The following is a 22346-nucleotide window of genomic DNA, read 5'->3' as shown; positions in this document are numbered from 1 at the left end:
TTTATTTGCAAATGGCAGATTATGTAATTATATTTATTTTTACTGTCTATGCTTTTTATAATAAAAGCTTGTTTCGATATAGGTACGTCGATAGCATTATTTTATTAATCTTATAAATGCAAAGTTTTGCATGGTTTGGTGGTTAGTTGCGTGTATGGATGGATGTTTGTTTGAAGGTATCTCCAGAACGACTTTATGGATCTTATTGGGATTTGGCATAGATATAGAACATAGTATAAAAGAGCTAATTAAGTTTATTTTTAATTCCGCGCAGACAGATTCGAGGGCGACAACAAGTATTAGTATATTATAGATAAGAGATGTTATGGTGGATATACTTTATTATAAAATCAGTACAATATAATAAAATAAACCAACAATCAATAATAAATGAGGCCGGGGAAACATTACACCAGTTTTAGGGACCGTTTTTCAAAGAAATATGAGGGTATAATTTGTAGGCCTGACTTTTTTTGTTTGCAGATTCAAGTTTCGTCGAAAACATTTATTATTTGTTCGTTGGTCTTAGTTTTTGTGTTCGTTGTGAGATTTCATTTCAGTTGAAATTTAATATTAAAAAGTAATACCTTTGTAATAGTTTGTCGGGTAAGGTTTACGATATTTAAGTTTTCTACATTTATATTTCAATTTAAAGCTTGTTTTGAAATGCTAACAATTTCATATTTTTGTTAAAAATCGACGGTTGGAAAATAGATTACATCTTTTATTTCTTACAAACATTTTTCAACGATAATATTTTTTTTAATTTTAACATTTTTCGTGAATCAATTCGTTTTTATTGGCAGCTAGAAATTACTTTACATAAGTACTTTTGAATTCGCATATTTTATATAGAGATTGAAGATGACTTTTTTTTTATTTTACAATTGTCATTTGACCTTGACTATTCACCAATACAAAAATATACATTGTATTAAAAACAATGGTACATTTGTACAGATTTTTTTTTTGAAATCCACAACAGTAATAATAGTTTTTTTTTATAAGAAAAAGGGGCAAACGAGCGGCGGGAACACCGAGGTGATAAACGACACCCATAGACATCTGCAACACCAGAGGAATTGTAGATGCGTTGCCGGCCTTTAAGGAAATGGTATGCTCGCTTCTTGAAGGTACCTAAGTCGTATTGGTTTGGTCACGTTCAAATCCAAAGCATCGCTGACTCAAAGCTTAACTTGGCTTGCAATTGATCGTAGTTGGATTCTCGCCATGTACCAATGTGTTTTTTCATAACGAATTTCATATGTACATTTATCTGTCGTTCACAGTAAAAACATTGTGACATAAATGTATAAAAATTGAATGATATGTTAGTTAGCTTAGTTACCTGAGACTTGTTTCCACTAGGCTATATTTGGCACGCGACATGTTTATTATATTTTTAATAACATTGTCTTCGCATTTCCTACTATGTATCCAGAGGAACTAGTGTTAATTTCAGCGGCACTCGTTTGTTACACCACACTACAGACATTATTTCAAGTCACGTCACTCGACAACATAGTGTGGGCAACATAGCGTGGGCAACAAAGCGTAGGCGACATAGCGTGGACGACATAGCGTGGGCTTCGAGCCCCTTGGCACCTGTAAGAGCTTTGGGCACATTCAATCAAAATAAAATTAAACCAAATTAAACTTTCAAAGTAAACATAAGTAACACAGTTAGGGTAGTAAATTACTTTCCTATGTGGTTAGAGGCGGCACTTTGACGTCTATCTCAGTGAACTGAACACTAATCTAGATCCATTGATCAAACGATTGCTCTCAACCACCGCCTGACCGGGTCAATGAAACACCCCTTTAACTAATATTCATATAAAAGGAAAAGTTTTATAAAAAACACTTACCTTCTTTTGTTTTTTACAAAATGTCTTTTTTTTAATTTGATTTTGTTAATTTATTTAGTGATTAAAATATTGCTTTCCTTTTTAAATAAAATAAGCTTCTTACTTATATTATAAATGCGAATGTTTAGATGGCTGAATGGATTTCGATGACATTTGGCATACATATAGAACATAGTCTATATAAACATAGACTACTAATTATATTAATTTAATTTCGTGCGGAAGGAGTCGTGGGCGATAACTAGTTTTTTTTATTATAAAAATACACAGGCCTATCAATCGACCTTTGTTAAATGTCACGTCTTTTTAAAAATTAACAAGAAATGTGTCGATATAAACATCTGAAAAGGTCAAGTAATTATCTTCTGTGTTTTATATAAATAATAAAACAATTGTTTTATAACTAAATTGTTATCTACTTATTGATATATGTCACTGTTTCAATAAAAAAGTACATAATTGTAAACACATTTACGATAACATAAAAGTAACTTAGACAATCGATTTTTTTTTTATATCATAAGGTGGCAAACGAGCGAGCGGCCACCTGAAATCGCTGAAATAGTGAAGTGACTGTTGCCTATAGACAAGCGCAATTGCATATGCGTTGCCTACCTTTAATCGACGGAAGAGAGGATGCACAGAAAGAAAATATTTTTCCTTCCCATGCATCCTCTCATCCGGAAAGTCCGCCGAGTTCCGTCATCGGACGACACGGCAGACCGCCAGGTTCCATCCACACTATCTCGATGGCTGGCACTCCACAACCGTGCGGTTTGCGCGAAACTTCCTGACTCGCACAGCAGCGTTGTGGAATGGTCTGTCCTCGGCGGTATTTCCAAACCGCTACGACTTAGGGTCCTTCAAGAAGCGAGCTTATCACCACCTAAAAGGCCGGCAACGCATCTGCGGTTCCTCTGGTATTGCTGATGTCCATGGGCGTCGTTGAACACCTCGGTGTTCCCGCTGCTCGTTTGCCCCCTTCTATTATAAAAAAAAAATCAGACGAAAACGGGGAATTGCTTCCACTTGACACTTTTATAATATTAGTCAGACTAGTAATATTAGCAAAATTAAACATGGTAACACCAAAAATTCTGATATTATTACATATAAAAGAACTATCAATATATTAAGTATAAATTAAAAGCAATATGGATTACACACCTGACATATTTCCTGGCGATTTTATTAAGATTTAATAAAAATGCCATACAAAAGGATATTTCAACGCAACATAAACAATATCCTTGAACAATCAATCAGGAGTACTGGCAACTTTTACAACAGTATAAGGATAATCCGGATACGTATTAAACGATTATAAACTCCGTTCATGATGTAAGCTTTGATATATTGGATTTTGCGATGTTTATATTGGTTAAAACGAAAGTACACAACTTTTCTAGTATATATCTTACTAATATTGTAAATGCGAATGTTTAGGATGGATGTTTGAAAGTATCTTCAGAACAGCTGAACAGATAGCGATGAAATTTGGCATTTAATTAGGTATTTTTTTTTGTGACTGAGTAGTCACTGTTTGCTTTGAGGAGGCATTTACAGCTTCACCGGACTTGGCCGAGCGCAGATGGCGCTCAGCCTGAACCTCGTTTAAGAGTAACAAGACTCGAGGGCTCCCTCAGGAGCCTCGGCTCGGGCTGTTACTTCATTATAGTTACCGAATTGGAAGGTCACCGAGCTCTTCGATCGCTTAGGTGGACGCTCCATGGAGTGACTGGTCTCAAGGGCCCCCGAGAGGGGACCTCGGCTTGGGCTGTCACTCATTACGCGTTTAGCATTCCGATTCAAGGGTGCCCGAGAGGGCCGAACCTCGAAGGAATTAAATAAAAGTGAATGCTTTATAAAGGAGTAGAATATCGAAGGGTGATATTAAATTTACGTAACCTAACAAAATTATGATTAAAACTCGCAATATCTTATATGTATTTTTGTCCGATTGTTATGTAAGTTATGTTTTCCGTAGATATCTTTATAGTCTTATATTATGTCCTCGTAAACCTTTAGCATATTATATACATGCGAATGTTTGGATGGATGGACGTTTATTGAAAGTATCTCCAGAACGACTGAATGGATCCGGCTGTAATTGGTATAGACGTAGAACATTGTCTGGAAGAACACATATGCTACTAATTAGGTTTTTGTTAATTCCGCGCGTGATTGTAATATACTCGTACTCTTATTTATTAGACAATCTTTTTTAAATTAGTCATGCAAATGAAATTCCATATCTTAAAATGAAAAATTGATATTATAAATTGAATATAAAATTCAGATTTGTAGATAAATAAAATACATGGTTATGTAATTATTTTTAAGGAATACATAATCTTGTTAGAAAATATCTGCAAATTAAAATAAATAATTTCAAAAATACATCTTAAGAATTTTCAACCGCATCTCAATTCCACTTCGCTAAGGACGAGTGGTTTTATAATTTCCGCCGGCAGAGGGCGCGACGCTTCAAAGACGAGAGGAAAAAGCCGTTGGATTATACTAATTTTCAAATTGATTTCGGTCCGTGAGTTATCAAGTTTCCATTGATGTATTGAAATTTCTTTTAGGATTGAAGTTTAGTTAAGATTTTTATATAGCCGTTTTTGATTATTAAAATAATTTACATTACGTTTAATAAATATATATTTATAACTAAGAGGAATAGGCAGAGATAAAGTTTCAATATATTGGCAAAATAAAACGTCTAATCGTTCAATTTGAAAGATCCTTTGTAAGCCATTTGCGATGTTTTAATAGAAAAAGACAATCGGCTTATTTACATAACTTAACCTTATTTAAAAGAACCATGACACCCAAACATTTAGGTTCTAATAGATGGTATAGCGCCATCTATTGCATGCATTGTGAAACACTAATTTTGTAATACATAATTTTTAATTTAAACTAATTATTTTTTTAAATAAAACACTTTCTAATTTTAGTGAAAAAAATATATAAAAAAATAGTTTATTACTTTTTTTTTAAATTTATAATGAATGAGATTCGAACTCATTATTCACTAATTTAGTATACTTGTGTGTTGTGTTTTGTGTCGTTGTAATATGTAAGACACTATGGGAAAGAATCAAAGGACACTTAGTCGATACAAACCCACATATATAAATAAAAAAAAGTTACGCGAAAAATATAACTCCCTTGTCAGTCGGGTATTAAAAGGCTTTCATCAATATTTTTTATTTGTATTAAGAAAACAATATAATAGTTTTTCCTTGTTATAGCAATGATTCTGGTCCTTCCGAGAATGTCCCAAATAAATTCTTAGAATCGGAATACTATCATAATATTGTAAGATAAATTTATATTACTAATATTTTAAAAGTAATTGTTTTTTTTATATCATAAGGTGGCAAACGAGCGAGCGGCCACTTGAAATCGCTGATATAGCGAAGTGACCGTTGCCCATAGACATACGCAATTGCATATACATACGTTGCCTACCTTTAATCGACGGAGGAGAGGATGCACAGATAGAAAATATATTCCCTCTCCATGCAGCCTTTCATCCGAAAAGTCCAGTTCCACTTCTCATCCTTTACTTATATGAAAAAGGTGGGAAGGGAAAGAGGACTAAATTAGGCCTCCGGGATGTTAAAGCGGGCTCTACCACTGTTAAAAATTGTTTGGATGTATGCATGGATGTTTGTTAGAAGATATCTCCAGATATCTGCCGGCATGGATTTCGCTAAAGTTTCATCTAGATTTTAAACATAGTCTGGTAGAACAAATAGGCTACAAATTAAGTTTTTTTTCTTATATCGCACGGACAGAGCCAGGCAGCTAGTACTATATAGTAGAAAGAGGTCAAATTTAAATTTGTCCGTTGTTAAATATTTTTTATAACAAAAGAGAAGTATTAAGGTAATCATTTAATTATTTTCAAAAAAGTTTTTATAATATCTTTTATTCTTAAATTATTGGATAAAAGATAGTGTATCTTACTATCCTTTTACTATTAAATTTACCTTATATGTCAAAATAATATCATAAAACAAAAGAATGTCTAAAAGGGTTTATAAACATCCCGTATTGCAATAATATTTACCATCTTCCGATAATCTTAGATTTTGGATCGTTGCCCAGAATCGTATGTACTCCATTTATGAAGTCAAGCTGACGCCAATATCAGAATATACCTCGGAATTGTGCTTGTTGAGAAATTGTGGTAAATATCTCAATTGTTTCTATCTCAAGGACTTTAAAGAAAATACAAAAATACCCCAAAGATGTTTTTTTCTACTTAAAGTGCTCAATAAAATGGAAATAAAAATAAATAGTATTTAAAATCTTGAATCCTGTAGATATCTGAGAAGAAATTCAATTATATGTGTGATTTCAACCAACCCGCACTTGGCCAACGTGGTTGACTATCATCTAATCACCCTTAACTTAGGGTAGGCCCCGATCCCCTCCCACGGAAGCAAGCTAAAGCGTTCCCGTGGCGCCCGCCATAATGCGTCAGAGGGCAGTCAGGTTTTAGTGGGTATTCTGGTCACCTTCTATGGCCGGCGAGTCCCACACTCCCTACGCCATTGCACAGCCCGGCGTAGGCGTGCGTAAATGCATTTCCTGACTATAAAAAAAAGGCCCCAATCCCCTCGATCGATGATGAAAATCTTGTTTCAGTTTTTTTAACAAATATTTATAAGAGAATAGCTGTCATCCACGACTCAGTCTGCACAAATGAAAAAAAAACTTAATTAGTAGCCTATGTGTTCTTTCATACTTTGTTCGACATCTATGCCATATTTCAGCGCGTATGCAGATCTGGAGATAACTTATCATAAAATGCATCCCATCAAAACAATTGCATTTATAATATTAGTAAGAAGTAAGATATATTGGATAATTGAGTATTTAAATATAAATCGAATCGATTTACTTGTAACATAAGTTTGCTCATGCACGACAGATACAATCTGATTCAACTCATCTTGATGGGAAAAGTTCCCGGTAAAAGGAGTGTTGGTCGCAGAAAAAAGTCCTGGTTGCGCAACATCCGAGAGTGGACAGGGGTTGCGAGTGCTTCCCAACTTTTTCGCAAGCAAGAGACAAAGGAAAATATGGAGAACTGATCGCCAACCTTCGCTAGTCGGAGAAGCACCTCAAGAAGAAGAAGAAGATAAGTTTGTACCAACTTAATAATGCACGATTATATGAGTTTGTAACTTAGATGCCTTTACTTAGTCGCTACTTTTTTCCTAAAGAAATAAATACAAATGTATCTTCAAATTGGTACCATACAATTGAAATTTTATTTGATTACCATCTTCTTGACTACATATATTATAATATTTTTAGACATTATTAGTTAGAATCCTTTGGCGCAAATGACGTGCTTTCGTTACAAAGTCCAGTGTCAGAATGATTAGTGAGGGGACACAAACGTCGACATTTTAGTAAGGCTACTTTTGTGCCAGTACACCGGCATAGTGTCGGATTTTCTTTCTAACAATACTTTGAAATACTTTTCCAAAACATGTCGTTCACAAGTACTGGAATTAATTTTTAGTTTAAATACATCTTTCGTGTTTACAATTTGTTTCGTATAAGTTATTTGAAAAGTAATTTTACTAAGAAACAGTTGTTCGAAACAACGGCGTCGTTTCGAAAGCAATTTGAACTGTTTCTGTTTGCGGGAAAGCACTGGAAAGAAATCAACAATCAAAGAATAAGATTGAATAAAAATTTACAATATAACTTAAAAATAACATAATCGCTTACAGAAGATATTTGTGGAGGATTCTTTTTTAAATTTCTATTTAGTAACTTAACCTCAGTCTTTCTTTAACTTAAGTATGTAGTTTGATTGTGAATTAAGCAATTTTTTAATGCAGATTTCTCAAAAGTAATCAAGCTATAAATTACTTTAGGTATAATATTTTAAGTCAACTATAAAACGAGTGGTCACCATTGGTCGAAACCTTACATCTTACAAATATTATAAATGCGAAATCTAGATGGATGGATTTCCACGGCTCAGTGGATCTCGATGAAATTTAGCACATATATAGAACTATTAAGTTTTTTTTTAAATCCAGCACGTACGGAGTCGCGGTCGATAGCTAATTTTACTATATTTAAATTATTTAAATTTCACGTTTTAATATATAGTACCTGGACGACAGAGCTTTGCTCGGTTTTTTTGTAAATTGTGTTTTTGGAAATTATATTTAAGTACGAATTACTAATAAAATGATGAAATATGAATAATATATTTTTCGATCTTACCGATAGAAAAAGTTGAGTTTATGTTTAAGTTGATTATCGATAAAACACGAATAAAATGACATTTTCTAAAAATAATTCCTAACTAGATCGATTTATCGCCCCCGAAACCCCCTATATACTAAATGTTATGAAAACCGTTGGAGCCGATTCCAAGATACCAATTATATATATATACAAGAATTGCTCATTTAAATATATAACATATATAAATATAATGAATTTGGTAATATTCTAAAAATTTCTTTTAACTCTTTAGTTTGAATTTTGAATAACAGTTGCTTAATTAAAATAGCCACTTATTTTCATCTAAAGATAATTAATTATAATGTCCGTAACATTAAAATCGTAGCCAATTAGCGAATTGCTCAACCGCAGTAATAACAGGTGTTGTTGTCAATTCCGACCACAAATCGAGCGCCAATTCCGGACACCGAACCTTTAATTGCCGGTCAGCGAATTAATAATCATTTACTTTAATTACGAAAATGTCATAATAATTTTTTGTTGTTTTCTGTTCTGTTCGGAAAATCCAATTTCACTTCCCATCATTTACAAGAAAAAGAGAACTTAAATAAGACTCCAGTAATACACTGATCAGACGCGTCAACGATTCAACGTTGTGTGTACAAAGCGCTGGCAACGAGAGACTCGCGACGCAACCATGCAACAATAGTTTCGTCGACGTCTAGTGTACGAACAGCCTAATTGTATTTAAATTTCGTGACAATTGTAATAAATGCAAAAATAACCGGAAAATGTCTTATCTATCCCTTACTGGAATCAGCTCACTATACGTCCCCACCGAGGGGCTCGGAGCCTACCCTAAGTTAAGGGTGATTAGGCCATAGTCAACCACACTGGCCCAGTGCGGGTTGGTTGACTTCACACATATCTTTGAATTTCTTCTCAGATACATATGTGCAGGTTGCATCACGATGTTTTCCTTCACCGTAAGAACGTCGGATAAATGTACATATGTAAATCGGAAATCGAAAAACACATTGGTACTTGGCGGGATTCGAACCCAGGATCTGCAGATTGCAAGTCAAGTGCTTGACCCCTGAGCCACCGACGCTTACTATCTATAAAGAAAACAATAATATTTTTGTGCAATTATTTTGCAAATCTTACTAATATTATAATATAAATGCGAATGTTTATATGGATGGATGTTCGCTTGAAGGTACACTGCAGAATGGCAGAACGGATCTCGATCAAATTTTTCATACATATAGAACATACTCTGTAGAAACATATAGCCTGCTTATTATGTTTTTTTTTAATTCCGCACGGACGGAGTCGCGTGTGAGCGTCTTATTTATATTCTGTATTTAATGTTGAATTTCAATTTATTGCTATGTTTCATTCTAGTATTAATGATATATGTTCCATTCGTAAAAGATTCTATCTATCTATCTATCTACTCAGCCATGAGACGCCCACTGCTGGGCATAGGCCTCCCCCAAAGATCGCCACGATGACCGATCTTGTGCCACCCGCATCCAGGACGCTCCCGCAACCTTGACCAGGTCATCGGTCCATCTTGCGGGAGGCTTGCCCACGCTGCGTCGACCCGTCCGTGGCCGCCACTCTAGGACTTTGCGGCCCCATCGACCGTCCATTCTGCGGGCGATATGGCCGGCCCATCGCCACTTGAGGTTTACAACTCTTCGGGCAATGTCGGTTACTTTCGTTCTGCTGCGGATCACATCATTTCTGATGCGATCTCGCAGAGAGACTCCGAGCATTGCCCTTTCCATGTAAAAGATTAATGAACGAAAATATTACAGAATTTTCCCTAACAATTAATACATTAGTTCCGTAGATTATTTGGTAGTAAATGTTCGTCAGTATCGAATGATAAATCATCGCTTTATAATGCTGTTCTCTCTATTATTAATTACTCTATATTTCAATTCGAAGCGAGATTTTGTTTGCGTAATGTTAGTAGAATTAATATTTGAGAGTGGATTTTATTTGTTTTAAATACATTTTGTTAATGATTTCCTTTAAATAATGAGTCTTACTTAAAATGCGAATATTTGGATGGATGTTTGTTTGAAGCTATCTCGAGAATGGCTGTATGGAACTCGCTAAAATTTGGCATAGATGTAGATGTAGGCTACTTATTAACTTTTTTTAATACGGCGCGGACGGAGTCGCGTGCCACATCTTGTATTTAATACAATAATCTTTTAATATTTATTTACAACTAGCTGTCACCCGCGTCTCTGTCCAAGCGGTATTAAAAACAAACTAAGTTAGTAGCCAATGTGTTCTTACAGACCATCTTCTATATGTATGCTGAATTTCATCAAGATCTGTTCAGCCGTTCTGGAAATACCTTCAAACAAACATACATCCATCTAAACATTCGCATTAACGATATTAGATTTAGGTATTTACAGTCTGCTTCTTTCTGAGCGAAGAAAAATCAACTAAACAATTCATCTCAATATGGAATAGGTGAATGAATAAATTAAAAAATTGTCTTCAAACTCATAAAGACAATTTACTGTTGGTTTCTGAGACCAAAATCTATGTGTCTCTAAAAATAAAATATATCATCATCCCTGACAATATCTTAGACAAAGCAATGATAACAATATGTATATAAACTGGGATCTTGGCTCTTAAAAACCCACGGTTAGTAATATCTGCTCATATTACTAATATTATAAATGCGAATGTTTGGATGGATGGATGTTTGAAGGTATCTCGGCGGAAAGAATCTCGCTGAAATTTGGCATAGATGTAGAACATAGTCTGAAAGACACATAGGCTACTTTATAACTTTTTTTTAATTACGCTCTAACGGTGTCGCAGGCGACAGCTATTGTAATATGAAAACTTTCAAGGCCGTTTTAAGGAAAATGTTTCTTATAAAGATAATAAAACTCCAATGATAGTTATTACATTTTATTTGTTTTAAACAGTCTTATTATCGAGTGACATTTCGAAATGCTTTAATACTCTTTGGAATTTGGCGATTCTAAGCAAGTTTATACGAGCACGCGTTTAAAACATAATAATCGTTGTATTGTTTGTCGTATTAACAATTATTTACAAAACATTTTTTGTAATCGTATTACTGTAAAGCATAAATCATCTATTTACAATTGGAATTTCATTTTTAAATCTAAATAAACATGTTTGACAATAATAAACAGCATATTGTTAATAACGGATTATTTTGTTGATCTTCGGACATCGCTTTTGCAACTTCAGTTAGACCTGTTTGAAAAATTACTTTGTTAATAAAATTTATTTTTTATTAATAATTAATATTCTAGTTATTATTAATTACACTGGTAGTTGTAGACTAAGGAAGATTGTATGCGTTTAAGATTTTTTTTCTATCAAAGATGACAAAGGGGCAAGCAATAAATTCGCTGAAATAGCGAAGTGACCGGTAATCATACACATGCAAATGAAGACCTTTAATTGATAGACTAGGGGACAAAATAGAAGAGAATATTTCCCCTTCCTATGTGTCGCTTTATCCGCCAAATCATTATAACTTAAGGGTGGGAAGGGAAAGTAAAATAAGGCCTCCAGCACACTATAGTTGGTAAAGAAGGAAGTGACGAATGAAATAAATTTAAACTTGGTGCGATCTCGCATAGAGTATAATAAAAACAGACAAGACGATAAAGACAAGGTAGTGTTAGTTGAACTATTACACGTTCTTATCAGTTTAACTACCATTTAAAACAAATTACAGTATACCACTCACCTCCAGCAACGCTAATCTGGTTATTAAAATCTTCAGACGGAGAATTCAGTTTTATTTCTGGAAAAGAAAACGAATCATCAGGTTGTACAGTCAGCTACATAAATATTTATACATTTACAAACCTTTAGAAACTCGTATACGCTTATTAAATATTTGTATACACTTATCCATCAGTATGCTTCCGACCATGAATATATACATATATATATACTTATTGAGAAAGTGTAGGCCTACACAAGATTCTAAAGTATTATAAACGTATAGGTACATTATTTATGCAGCTGACTGTACTTTCATTTTGTCTAACCTAAGGCGTAATTTACAGTATTTGTTGTTTTAATAGATTGTACTTACAAACAACTTCATTTGCCTTCACTTAATCTGTAAAGATCTAGCTGTCGTGAATTCGAATCCAGCCAGTAAAAATCTCTCTACGCTTGTTTTTTTTTATTTCCCTTGGACAGCGGATATTTTTACTCTGTCAATTATTTCCACGAAATACAAGGTACAAATTGTTGGTTTACCTATTTCGTGGAACATGTGTGGGCCGGACTATAAATAGGAGCATTTCCTTACCGTATAAACGGAGTGTTCCTTCGCTTTTCCCTAACGAGTTAGTACTAATACAGTTGTATGTACCGATGTCACTTTTTGAAAACTGTTTTATTGTGAGCCACATCGATACTTTGTACGATGTCTTCTCTTCCCTTATCGTATACTTTGGACTGGAACAAAAATACTACATATAACTGGCATATTAAAATGAAAATTAAAAAAACAACATGTTTATAGATTCTATGTTTAGGCTACAGGAAGTTACAATTGAATTGATATGCATACATAAAAATAGAACTAAGCTGTATGTTTCGTAAAGGATTGGAATAAGTTGCCGACATCAGTATTTCCGTCCAGCTTTAACGTGGGTGCCTTCAAGTGAGTGATTAGGTATTTACTAAGTTAGGGCGTTCCATCCTTCGATCACATAGTCACTTACTATCAAATAAGCACTGATTTATCTTACTAATATTATAAATGCGAATGTTTAGATATATGGATGTTTGTTTGAAGGTATCTCTAGAACGGCTAAACGGATCTCGATTAAATTTGTCATACATATAAAAGATAGTCTGGAAGAACACATAGGCTACTTGTTATGCTCTTTTTTTGTCCCGCGCGGATATAATCGAGCAAAATCTACTTCAATTAAAACAAGTTGTTTATATTTCTGCTAGTCTAGAATCGTAAAGCGAATGTCTAATTAAATCTTACCCATCTAAAAGCATCTCTCCTCTGTTCTTAATCCAATAGTTGATAGTGTTAGGATAGGCTTCCACGTAGCACTTGAGTTTGACATCAGTGCCCAGCGGCGCGCCAAGCAACTGATTTGGAACCTTTACCGTTGGTGCAACTAAATAAAAAAAAACACGTAAGTTAATATACGTATTACACTAATATATAATATTAAGAGATATATAAGAAGAAAATCATAAGAAGGAATAAACTAAAAACTATTGGGACCTATTTGAAAAAAAAAATCCTATTAGAAAGCAACATTATCATTGAATTCATTGAATAAAGTAGCCCTTATTTATTACTGTCGATTTAATTCAGCGCACACCACGTCGCGGTAAAAAGATGTATGAAATATTATTTAAGTCTACTGACTTTGCGACAATACGCAATGTGACAAAAAAATTAACTATTTTAGATGTAAGCCTTTCAAGACACTTGATATAAAAAACATTGGTCAGTACTCAAGACTTGTCAAAGTATTCGAATCGAGATCAAACAAGATTAGATTTTATATATGCAAGAATATTAACCTATTAACAAATCATTTAAATTGACATTGAAAAATGTTTCTGTACAAATACCTCAACAGTGGAAACTCAAATTTACATTGTTTAACTTACAATTAACAAGTAAGGTTATCCTCTTGCTGACAGCGGGGGGGACGTCGTTTGAGGCGATGCAGAGGAAGGTGCCCATTTGTCGTCTGTCAACTCGCAACAAAGGCAGCGAACTGCCCACGTAACTTTCCACTGCAATTAAAAATACATTAAACATTCTAAGAAAAAGGTATAAGCTTCATATACCTTTTACTGTACAGCCGCGTTCAGTTCTGTTAAAGTGTTCTGTTTTTTTTAAGGGAAGTGGGCAAAAGAACATTGGGAACACCGACGTGATCAACGACACCCATGGACATCTGCAACATATGAGGAACTGCCGATGACTCTGACTGACTCGCTTCTTGAAGGACCCTAGTTTGGTGTTAAGTTATTCATACACACGTATGTCTTAACTAAACACAATGTAAATGTTAACTTAAGCTTGAATTGTTTGGATCCCAGCAGGACAATCATCAGTACATAATTAGATGTTATAAGATTTAAAAGTGTTATTATTACTGAAATTCTTGTATAAACATTTTTAATTTAAACCAAACACGTCTTGTAGTCTGGAATAGTTCGTGTGTTAAGAAAAAAGTAAGGAGCATTTCGGCTTCCCCGAGAGCAATTTGCCCGCACACCTGCGTCCTACATACGAGGTGGAACGCCTGCCAACATTGTGAAACTATTTCCTGAAAATATATACGATAGCTGGTTTTGAATATTTTTCAATATTTACATCTCTATTTTGCATATTCACAAGGTTTTTATTATAACAGAAATCGCTAACATTTGAAAGTAAAATAAACTGTACAAAAATCTATTAATTTTCTAAAATTTAAAACAAAACACAATTTATTTATACTCTATACTTCCAGTTTACTAAGGAAGAGCCTTAGTGTAGATTTTTCAATCTAAATCCCTATTTCTTTGCTTTCTAACGTACTACGGTCTGTAATAAAAATAAATAGGTTTATCGTATTAAAACTTCAAAAGTATTGCTAATACATTCATCGTACTGAATTGTTTCTCATATAAAATAATAAATATGTAAATATTTATCAGAATTCCACTCATCTAACCACAGAGTTATACAAAAAAAGAATTCCGTATCTGTTCAAATACACCGACGTACTGGATCGCTATTCAATTGGAAATACCGGGAGATTTCCTCTTATTTTATTGTTAACGAACTCTGCCTCGTACAGACAAGTTCCAAGGATCGATGGATTAACTCGAGATAGAAAATTATGGGATAAAACATTTCATTGAAAAAAATCCAACAGATTTTCATATTACATTCTTAAAGTAAGAAGTATAAGTTTTTAATGAACAAGCACTTATTTCAACAAGATGTAAACAATACAATGACTGGTTTACAGTATACCAGTACAGTAAGACAGTAGCGGTAAAAATCAGCGCCGGTATACAACTGGCATAATGTAATCACTAACTGGCACCATTGAGCAAAACAGTCAATACCTAGCCAGCGCTACTGTCCTCCTGGCATAATGTAAGCCAAACATAAACATTGTGTTTCTTTTCAATGAATAAACTATCGCCTGGTTTTTAGTGGTATTGAAATATTACACTTTAACTTACCGTGGGTTTCCGAGACCTAAATCTCCTTTTAAAACTCTGTCACCTCTGTTTTATCAACGACAATGACAGGGATTTTATTTTATACAAAGATTATCTCGGAAACCCATGGTTAATAAATTTATATTCACCCTAATCTGTACCTTTTATAGACGGAAGCAAACGTTACAAACAGGAAGACAAAACATGTATTTCACTGGAAACTAGCAGTTTAATTTACTAACATAGTGATATTATGGGTTTACCCTTTTCGAATTCTCTAGTTTGTGGTTTCTTGAGCAGGATCGGTTCATGGTCTTCTCTCCTCCAGGTGATCTTCGGGGGCGGATGACCAGTTGCTTTGCAAGTCAGTGTAGCGTTTTCTAACTCTTGTACCGATACGTCTGACGATGTGTCATCGCTTATTATATCCGGAGGAACTGCAACAATAAAACGCGTATCAGTTTAAACTTACATATATGAAAAATGCTAAAACTCTCACATATATTAAACCGTTGGCGGCAACGATTAGTTTCGAGCCTAACGATGGCTCTTCATCTGGGTGAGTGGGACTGGTATTATTTCGCGGACGCGGCCCGTCGCTTTAGCCGTTTTTATGTAATACCAGCTGTCGACCGCGACTCCGTCCGCGTGGATATATAAAAAAACCTAATTATTAGCCTTTGTGTTTTTCAGACTATGTTCTATACGTACGCCAAATTTAATCGACATCCGTTCAACCAGTCTAGAGATATCTTCAAACACCCATCCATCCATCCACATCACATCCACCTAAACATTAGCATTTACAATATTAGTAAGTTAAATAAAAATCAGCTCTTCAACAACTACTAAGAAATTAAAAATTAATTAAAAAAACATTGTCCAGCGGACAAAATTGTGAATCTAAAATTTTCCCAGATCCCCTTGAACACACACAAAAAATTTCATCAAAATCGGTCCAGTCGTTTGAGAGAAGTTCAGTGACATACACACTCACAGAAGAATTATATATATAAAGATATATAGATAGAACATATAGTTTGAAATATGAAACAGGCTTATTTGTGCCAATAACAAAGCTCAACATTCCTTCCTACTAATTAGTAGCACTCGCTCGTTAAAGAACATCAATTAAAACAAAGCCTATTTTGTTTAAATAGAGGTACAAATTAATTTGAGAGTGCTGTAAACAGCCGTTTGTTTTAATACTACTCCCATTTATTGTTTGTTTACGGACTACTTAAATTTTATTAACATCAGATTTTGTGTAAATTTAAAATGCAATTAACTACGTATACAGGACGAACTCACTCTCGTGATGAATAGTGGAGGACAGAAGAAACTATATTTATTTACTAGCAGTCACCCGCGAGACTGTCCGCGCGGTATTAAAAACAAACTTAATGATGATTATACTACGTGTTCTTCCAGACTATGTTCTACAATCATGCCAAATTTCATCGAGATCCTTTGAGCCGTTTCGGAGATACCTTCAAACAAACATCCATCTATTCAAACATTCGCACTTAAAATATTATATTATACGAGTATCTTACTAATATTATAAATACGAATGTTTACATGGATGGATGTTTGTTTGATGGTATCTCCAGAACGCCTGAACGGATCTCGATGAAATTTACCATGATTGTAGAACATAGTCTGGAAGTACACATAAGCTACTAATTATTTATTTTTTAAATTTAGAGCGGACGGAGTCGCCGGCGACAGGTACTATGTATAATATATACACGACCGTATTATATGAGCATGAAAAGTGAAGTTTTTATGACCGTACTCAAGAATGGATTTCGAACAATTTTCCATTATCTAACTTAATTTCAATTAAAATGATTAAATCTGTATTTAATTAAAATCTAACTCGTTTATGGATAACAGTTGAATCCGGTTTACCGTTTATATGACAGTAGAATCTTTGTAACAATCCCTCTCACAGAAAGTAATTAAAATAATCTTCAAATCGAAGTTAAGCATCGATTACTGATTTATAGAACAATCGTAAACATATTAAAAGTATAATAATAAAATAACAAATAGCAAAGTGAAGCCGATCGAAAAGTCGCCGCAGTCGTTCGCCGGCCGAATATAGAACGAGTTGGAAATTGGAAAAGGAACCGCGACTTCCTTGCGCGAGGCCTCATGCAAATCGCGAATACAAATAAAAGTAAATTGCAAAACTTTCCGCGTTCTGAGGTCGGAATGCAAAATTTGTGAGGCCGGTCGACTGTTTTACTTTGACTTTTCAACTTTTACACTCTAATTTCAGTAGTTATTGACCAATTTCGAATAGTTTATTGACTTACAAGTTCGGCCAGCGTATTCTTTATGTGTCAATTGTCTTTACTAGAATATAAGTCGTTTACCGTGGATTTCTGATACCAAAATCTTTCTTTAAAACTTATTTTAATCTCTGTTTTGTCAAACATAATAACAGGGAGACGTTATATTTTATATAGAGACTAGGTACGTTTCAACAAACAAAAGCAACACACAAATCCTTTCTCTACGAGTATTCCAATTTTACAGTATTGTTGAATGTTCTAGAAAATTTAAATTCTACCTTGATTCTAAAAGAATAATAAAGTCCTAAGTCTAATAACTATTATCACTTTAATAATCCATTGTTCATTATAGTCAAGATAATAGAGGCGCTACTTTTATGTATAGCTTCTCTTTTCAAGGCAAATATTAATTAATAGAAAATATCTAGAGAAGAAAGAATGCCGATATAATATTACTAGATATCGCCCGCGACTTCATCTACGTGGAATTAAAAAAAAACTTGATTAGTAGCCTATGTGTTCTTATAGACTGTGTTCTACAGCTATGCCAAATTTCAGTAAGATTCGTGCAACCGTTATTTAAATACTTTCAAACAAACATCCATCCACCCATCTATCTAAAAACTCGTATTTATAATATTAGTAAGATAGAGTTTTATAACTTAATATTAATTTTCATAATAATAAAAATAATAGCATTTTTATTTTATTTTACAGTCTACGATTTCAATTCGTTATTTAAGATGCGAACTTCGTTTAAGGTAACATTTTTGTCTGTCCAAATGTCGTTTATAACCTTTTCAATAATCAACATATTTCAAGCGACTTATATAAAACGAATAAAGCCGTATTTGAACTTCGAAAAACTTTGAACTTTGTTTTGAACATTGGTTAAAGTACACTATTACTTTAATTAGTTTTGTACTATTTAAAACAAAGTTAATATTAATATAAGTATGAAAAAATTACTATCATTTTAACAGTGTCCCCAATGAATTTAAACCTATCTAAAGTTCACATGGTTTCGGGCGAATGCGGCGACATCTCAAGTCAATAAAGCGAGGAACAAGTTCCAAATTGAAAAAGAAATCTCGACGTCGCTGTCGCATGCAAATGTCGCCCCAACAATATTACCAAACTCTTACCTAATATTCAAAAGGTGTGCTCAGTTAGAGGCAAATTAAATGCGAATGTTTAGATGGATATTTGTTTCAAGTTATCTCCAGAATGGCTCAACGGATCTCGTTGAAATTTGGCATACATATAAAACATAGTCAGAAAGAACACATAGGCTTCATTATGTTCTTTTATAATTCCGCGCTTACGGAGTCGCGGGTGACAGCTAGTTTACTAATATTTCTGATACCATTGCAACTACGCTCTAGGCTTGTTATAGGACATGGTTTACGACAATCGAATGGCGGGATTCGAACTCCCGACCACGTGATCGGAAATCCGTACCATTATCCATTAGGCTAGTGACGCTTTTTTAGGTACGAACTGACAAAATGCTACAAGATTTCTCATACAAAATGTACTGTAAAAACGAATTTAACGACTCTGAATGCGACAGTTTTGATTCAATTAATTTCAATCATTGTTAAACTGTTTTGTATTTTAGAATAGAATCGATTCCTTATCATGTCTTGTCGATCGATCAGCCTTGTCTCACCTGGCCTAGAAGCAGCGTCGACTGGGCCACTGGGCGCGGCGACGATATTGTAAATATACTAGTGAACAGCAAAGATACGCGCCTTTTTAATCCACTTCCACTCAGCTACATTTCGACCTAACCCTTTATTTTGTTTAGACATTTGTTACAAAACATATTTTATTAGTTTGTTTGCGTGTTAACAATAAGAAATTTTAGCTTTTTTTTTATTTTTGGTTTGGTTTTTAAAAATTATAGTACGTTATGTATCGTTTAAACTAACTTAGAACCTAGATATTGTAAACATATTTGTTTACAACATCTAGATTCTAAGTTAGCCTTAAAGCCTTTGAGATTATTATTGTAGACATTGCACGAAAAGAAAATCAATAATCTATTGTACAGATATGTATTTGACATTTTATAAAGTGAGAAACAATTCTAGAAGAAAAAGAGGTATGACAGGACTGCGCCAAATGTGTGTCTACATTCTCTAATTACCCCGCTAGGTTACGGGCGTGGCTCTAAGCTATGTTGTTGAGAAAAAATGTTTTCCTTAGTATTAACATACGTGTTTTCTTTAGTATTAACAGTGTTAGAGACCGCTTTAACATCTTCGCACGAATTGGTCCGGCTCGCCGGTGAAATGCCACGACCGCACAGAAGACAGGCGTGAAGTGGAAGCAATTCCGCGTTTCGTCTGATGAGTGTGCGTCCCGGAGGCCTAATTTAGTCCTCTTTCCCTTCCCACCTTTTTCTTATAAGGAAAGGATGGGAATTGGAAATGGACTTTCCGGATGAGAGGATGCATGGAAAGGGAATATATTTTCTTTCTGTGCATCCTCTCCTCCGTCGATTAAAGGTAGGCAACGCATATGCAGTTGCGTATGTCTATGGGCAACGGTCACTTCGCTATATCAGCGATTTCAGGTGGCTGCTCGCTCGTTTGGTATGAAAAAAAACGTAGCATAAAACAAGATTTAAAACATGATCACTTACCGAATACATCTATACATCCAATCTGCCAGATCATTGTCGGCTGTGTGTTGATCTGACACATGTAGCAGCCACGGTCCTCAGCTCTTAGTGGTCTTATACGTAGTTGCCACGTGTGCGGAGCGTCCATGTTCACTGAGTACCGCGCCCCGAGGACCGCTCGGTCGTGCATTGTTAGAACCGTCTGGTCCTCCGCACGGAGCCAACCCACCTGGGAACAAGGTAATTATAAAGTTTATAAGAAAATGATTCTTACCATTATTCCCCTCACTACTCCTCGAGACTTAATTATAGTCTTCATCCCTTTCACATTTTTTTTCATAAGGCAAGGATGGTCCCTTACTATTCACCACTTCCCCTGAAGTGGATTTGACGGAGGAATTGACTCATACGAAGGGGAAATATAGCATTTAAGTGCGTCCACTCCTCTGTCGATTGAAGGTAAGCAACGAATCTATAATTACGGATATCTATGGGTAGATGTCGCTTCCCTATTTTAATGAATTTTATTTGCCGCTTGCTTCAGTGACTGTCTTCGTCAAATCTTCCAAGTTTTCCTTCTTTATTTATTATTTTGTTTTTTAATCTGAACATTTAGTAAACAGTTCGACAGTATGTATGATTTTTTTAATAACTGAATATTTCCGCTTTGAAATAAAAAGTCATTTTGCAGATTCCCAAAAGTGAGTAGTAGTCCCTTTTAATAACGCAGTACGTCATAAATTGGAAAATAGCCCTTGCTTCTGTCACAAAGGAACATATTCTTTCTGTATTTTTGTTGAATATTGCGAAATAACAAAAACAAGAGGTGTATTAATAAAGCTGTATTTTCCGTAGGTAATTACTTAAAATGTACTGGTTAAGCTTAACTATGGGGTAAGGTAAGCCCGTGCATTTGCTCATTCTGTCCTCTTTTGTTTTTCTTTTACGCTATGATTTTCTTTTGTTTCTCTTTTTCGATTAGTTCCCATTGTTCAGCATATTTTCTATTCCTAAGGTTGGTAATACACGGATTACTTCAACCATTTGGGAGTAACCGCGTGTTTTATATGCGACTGCAAACTGGTCCGTGTATGGACAGCAAATACCTAATACTGATCACTGTCAAATTTAATAATCGTATTTTATACACACTAGCTGTCGCCCGCGACTCCGTCCGCACGGAATTAAAAAAAAAACATAATCAGTAGACTATGTGCTTTTCGAGACTATTTTCTATATTTATGTCAAATTTCATCGAGATTAGTTCAGTCGTTCTGGAGATACCCTTAAACAAACATCCATCCATCTAAACATTCGCATTTATAATATTAGTAAGAAGTAAGTTTAGTTAGATTTTTTATGTAATATGATTAAGAATATATAACAAAGTACACACGTTGCCAAAATTAGCTTTATTAGGATACGTTCATTACACTTACTTGTTAGGATGATAATAAAATTAATGAACCTCAATTAATTCAGCGCAACTACTGGACAAAGTTCAGGTCATCTCGTGAACTAACAACATCTATTGTTCTAATTAAGTGTTAAAGTTTTACAGCGTTGTAGTATTGCATTTTTTCTTTTATTATCATAAACTATTAGACGTCTGCGACTCCGTCTGCGCGGCATTAAAAATTTAATTAGTAGCCTTTGTGCTCTTCCAGACTATATTCTACGTTTAAGCCCAAATATCATCGAGACCCGTTGAACGGTTTTGGAGATACCTTCTAACAAACATCCATCCAAGCATTCGCATTTATAATATTAGTAAGATGAGGTGGCGAACAAGGAAGCCGCCACTTATATTCGCCAAAACAGCAAAGCGACTGCTGGCTATAGCCATACGGAATTACAAATGCGTCGTCTTTCTTTAATCGAGAGAAGACGGGACAACTGACAAATCCCCTTCTCCATTCCAAATTTGAGATTTATTTACTTTAAATAGAACTTCACTAAGGGACTGCTCAAGCGACTAAGTGTGACATTTACGAGTTTATTATAATAGTAAAAAAAACTTACTTTATGTTTTCCGAGATTGCTGACTGCACAACCAATAACAGCTTCCCG

The 22346-nt window shown here is 34.5% G+C and overlaps 1 protein-coding gene across 1 annotated transcript; it reads right to left on the bottom strand.

Annotated features, from left to right (window-relative positions):
- Positions 1-11149: 11149 nt before the first annotated feature.
- Positions 11150-22346, bottom strand: LOC106119300 (Dpr-interacting protein gamma; the record flags this gene model as incomplete). Its single annotated transcript, XM_013314215.1, has 8 exons — positions 11150-11372; positions 11875-11931; positions 12451-12599; positions 13144-13282; positions 13788-13916; positions 15608-15781; positions 20298-20505; positions 22299-22346. Coding segments are annotated over 8 exons (999 nt in total), but the record flags the coding sequence as incomplete, so codon positions are not given.

The sequence above is a fragment of the Papilio xuthus genome, unplaced genomic scaffold, assembly GCF_000836235.2.
Source record: "Papilio xuthus unplaced genomic scaffold, Pxut_1.1 DF827461.1, whole genome shotgun sequence".
Lineage (NCBI taxonomy): Eukaryota > Metazoa > Arthropoda > Insecta > Lepidoptera > Papilionidae > Papilio > Papilio xuthus.
This window is presented reverse-complemented; position numbering and strand designations above follow the sequence as displayed.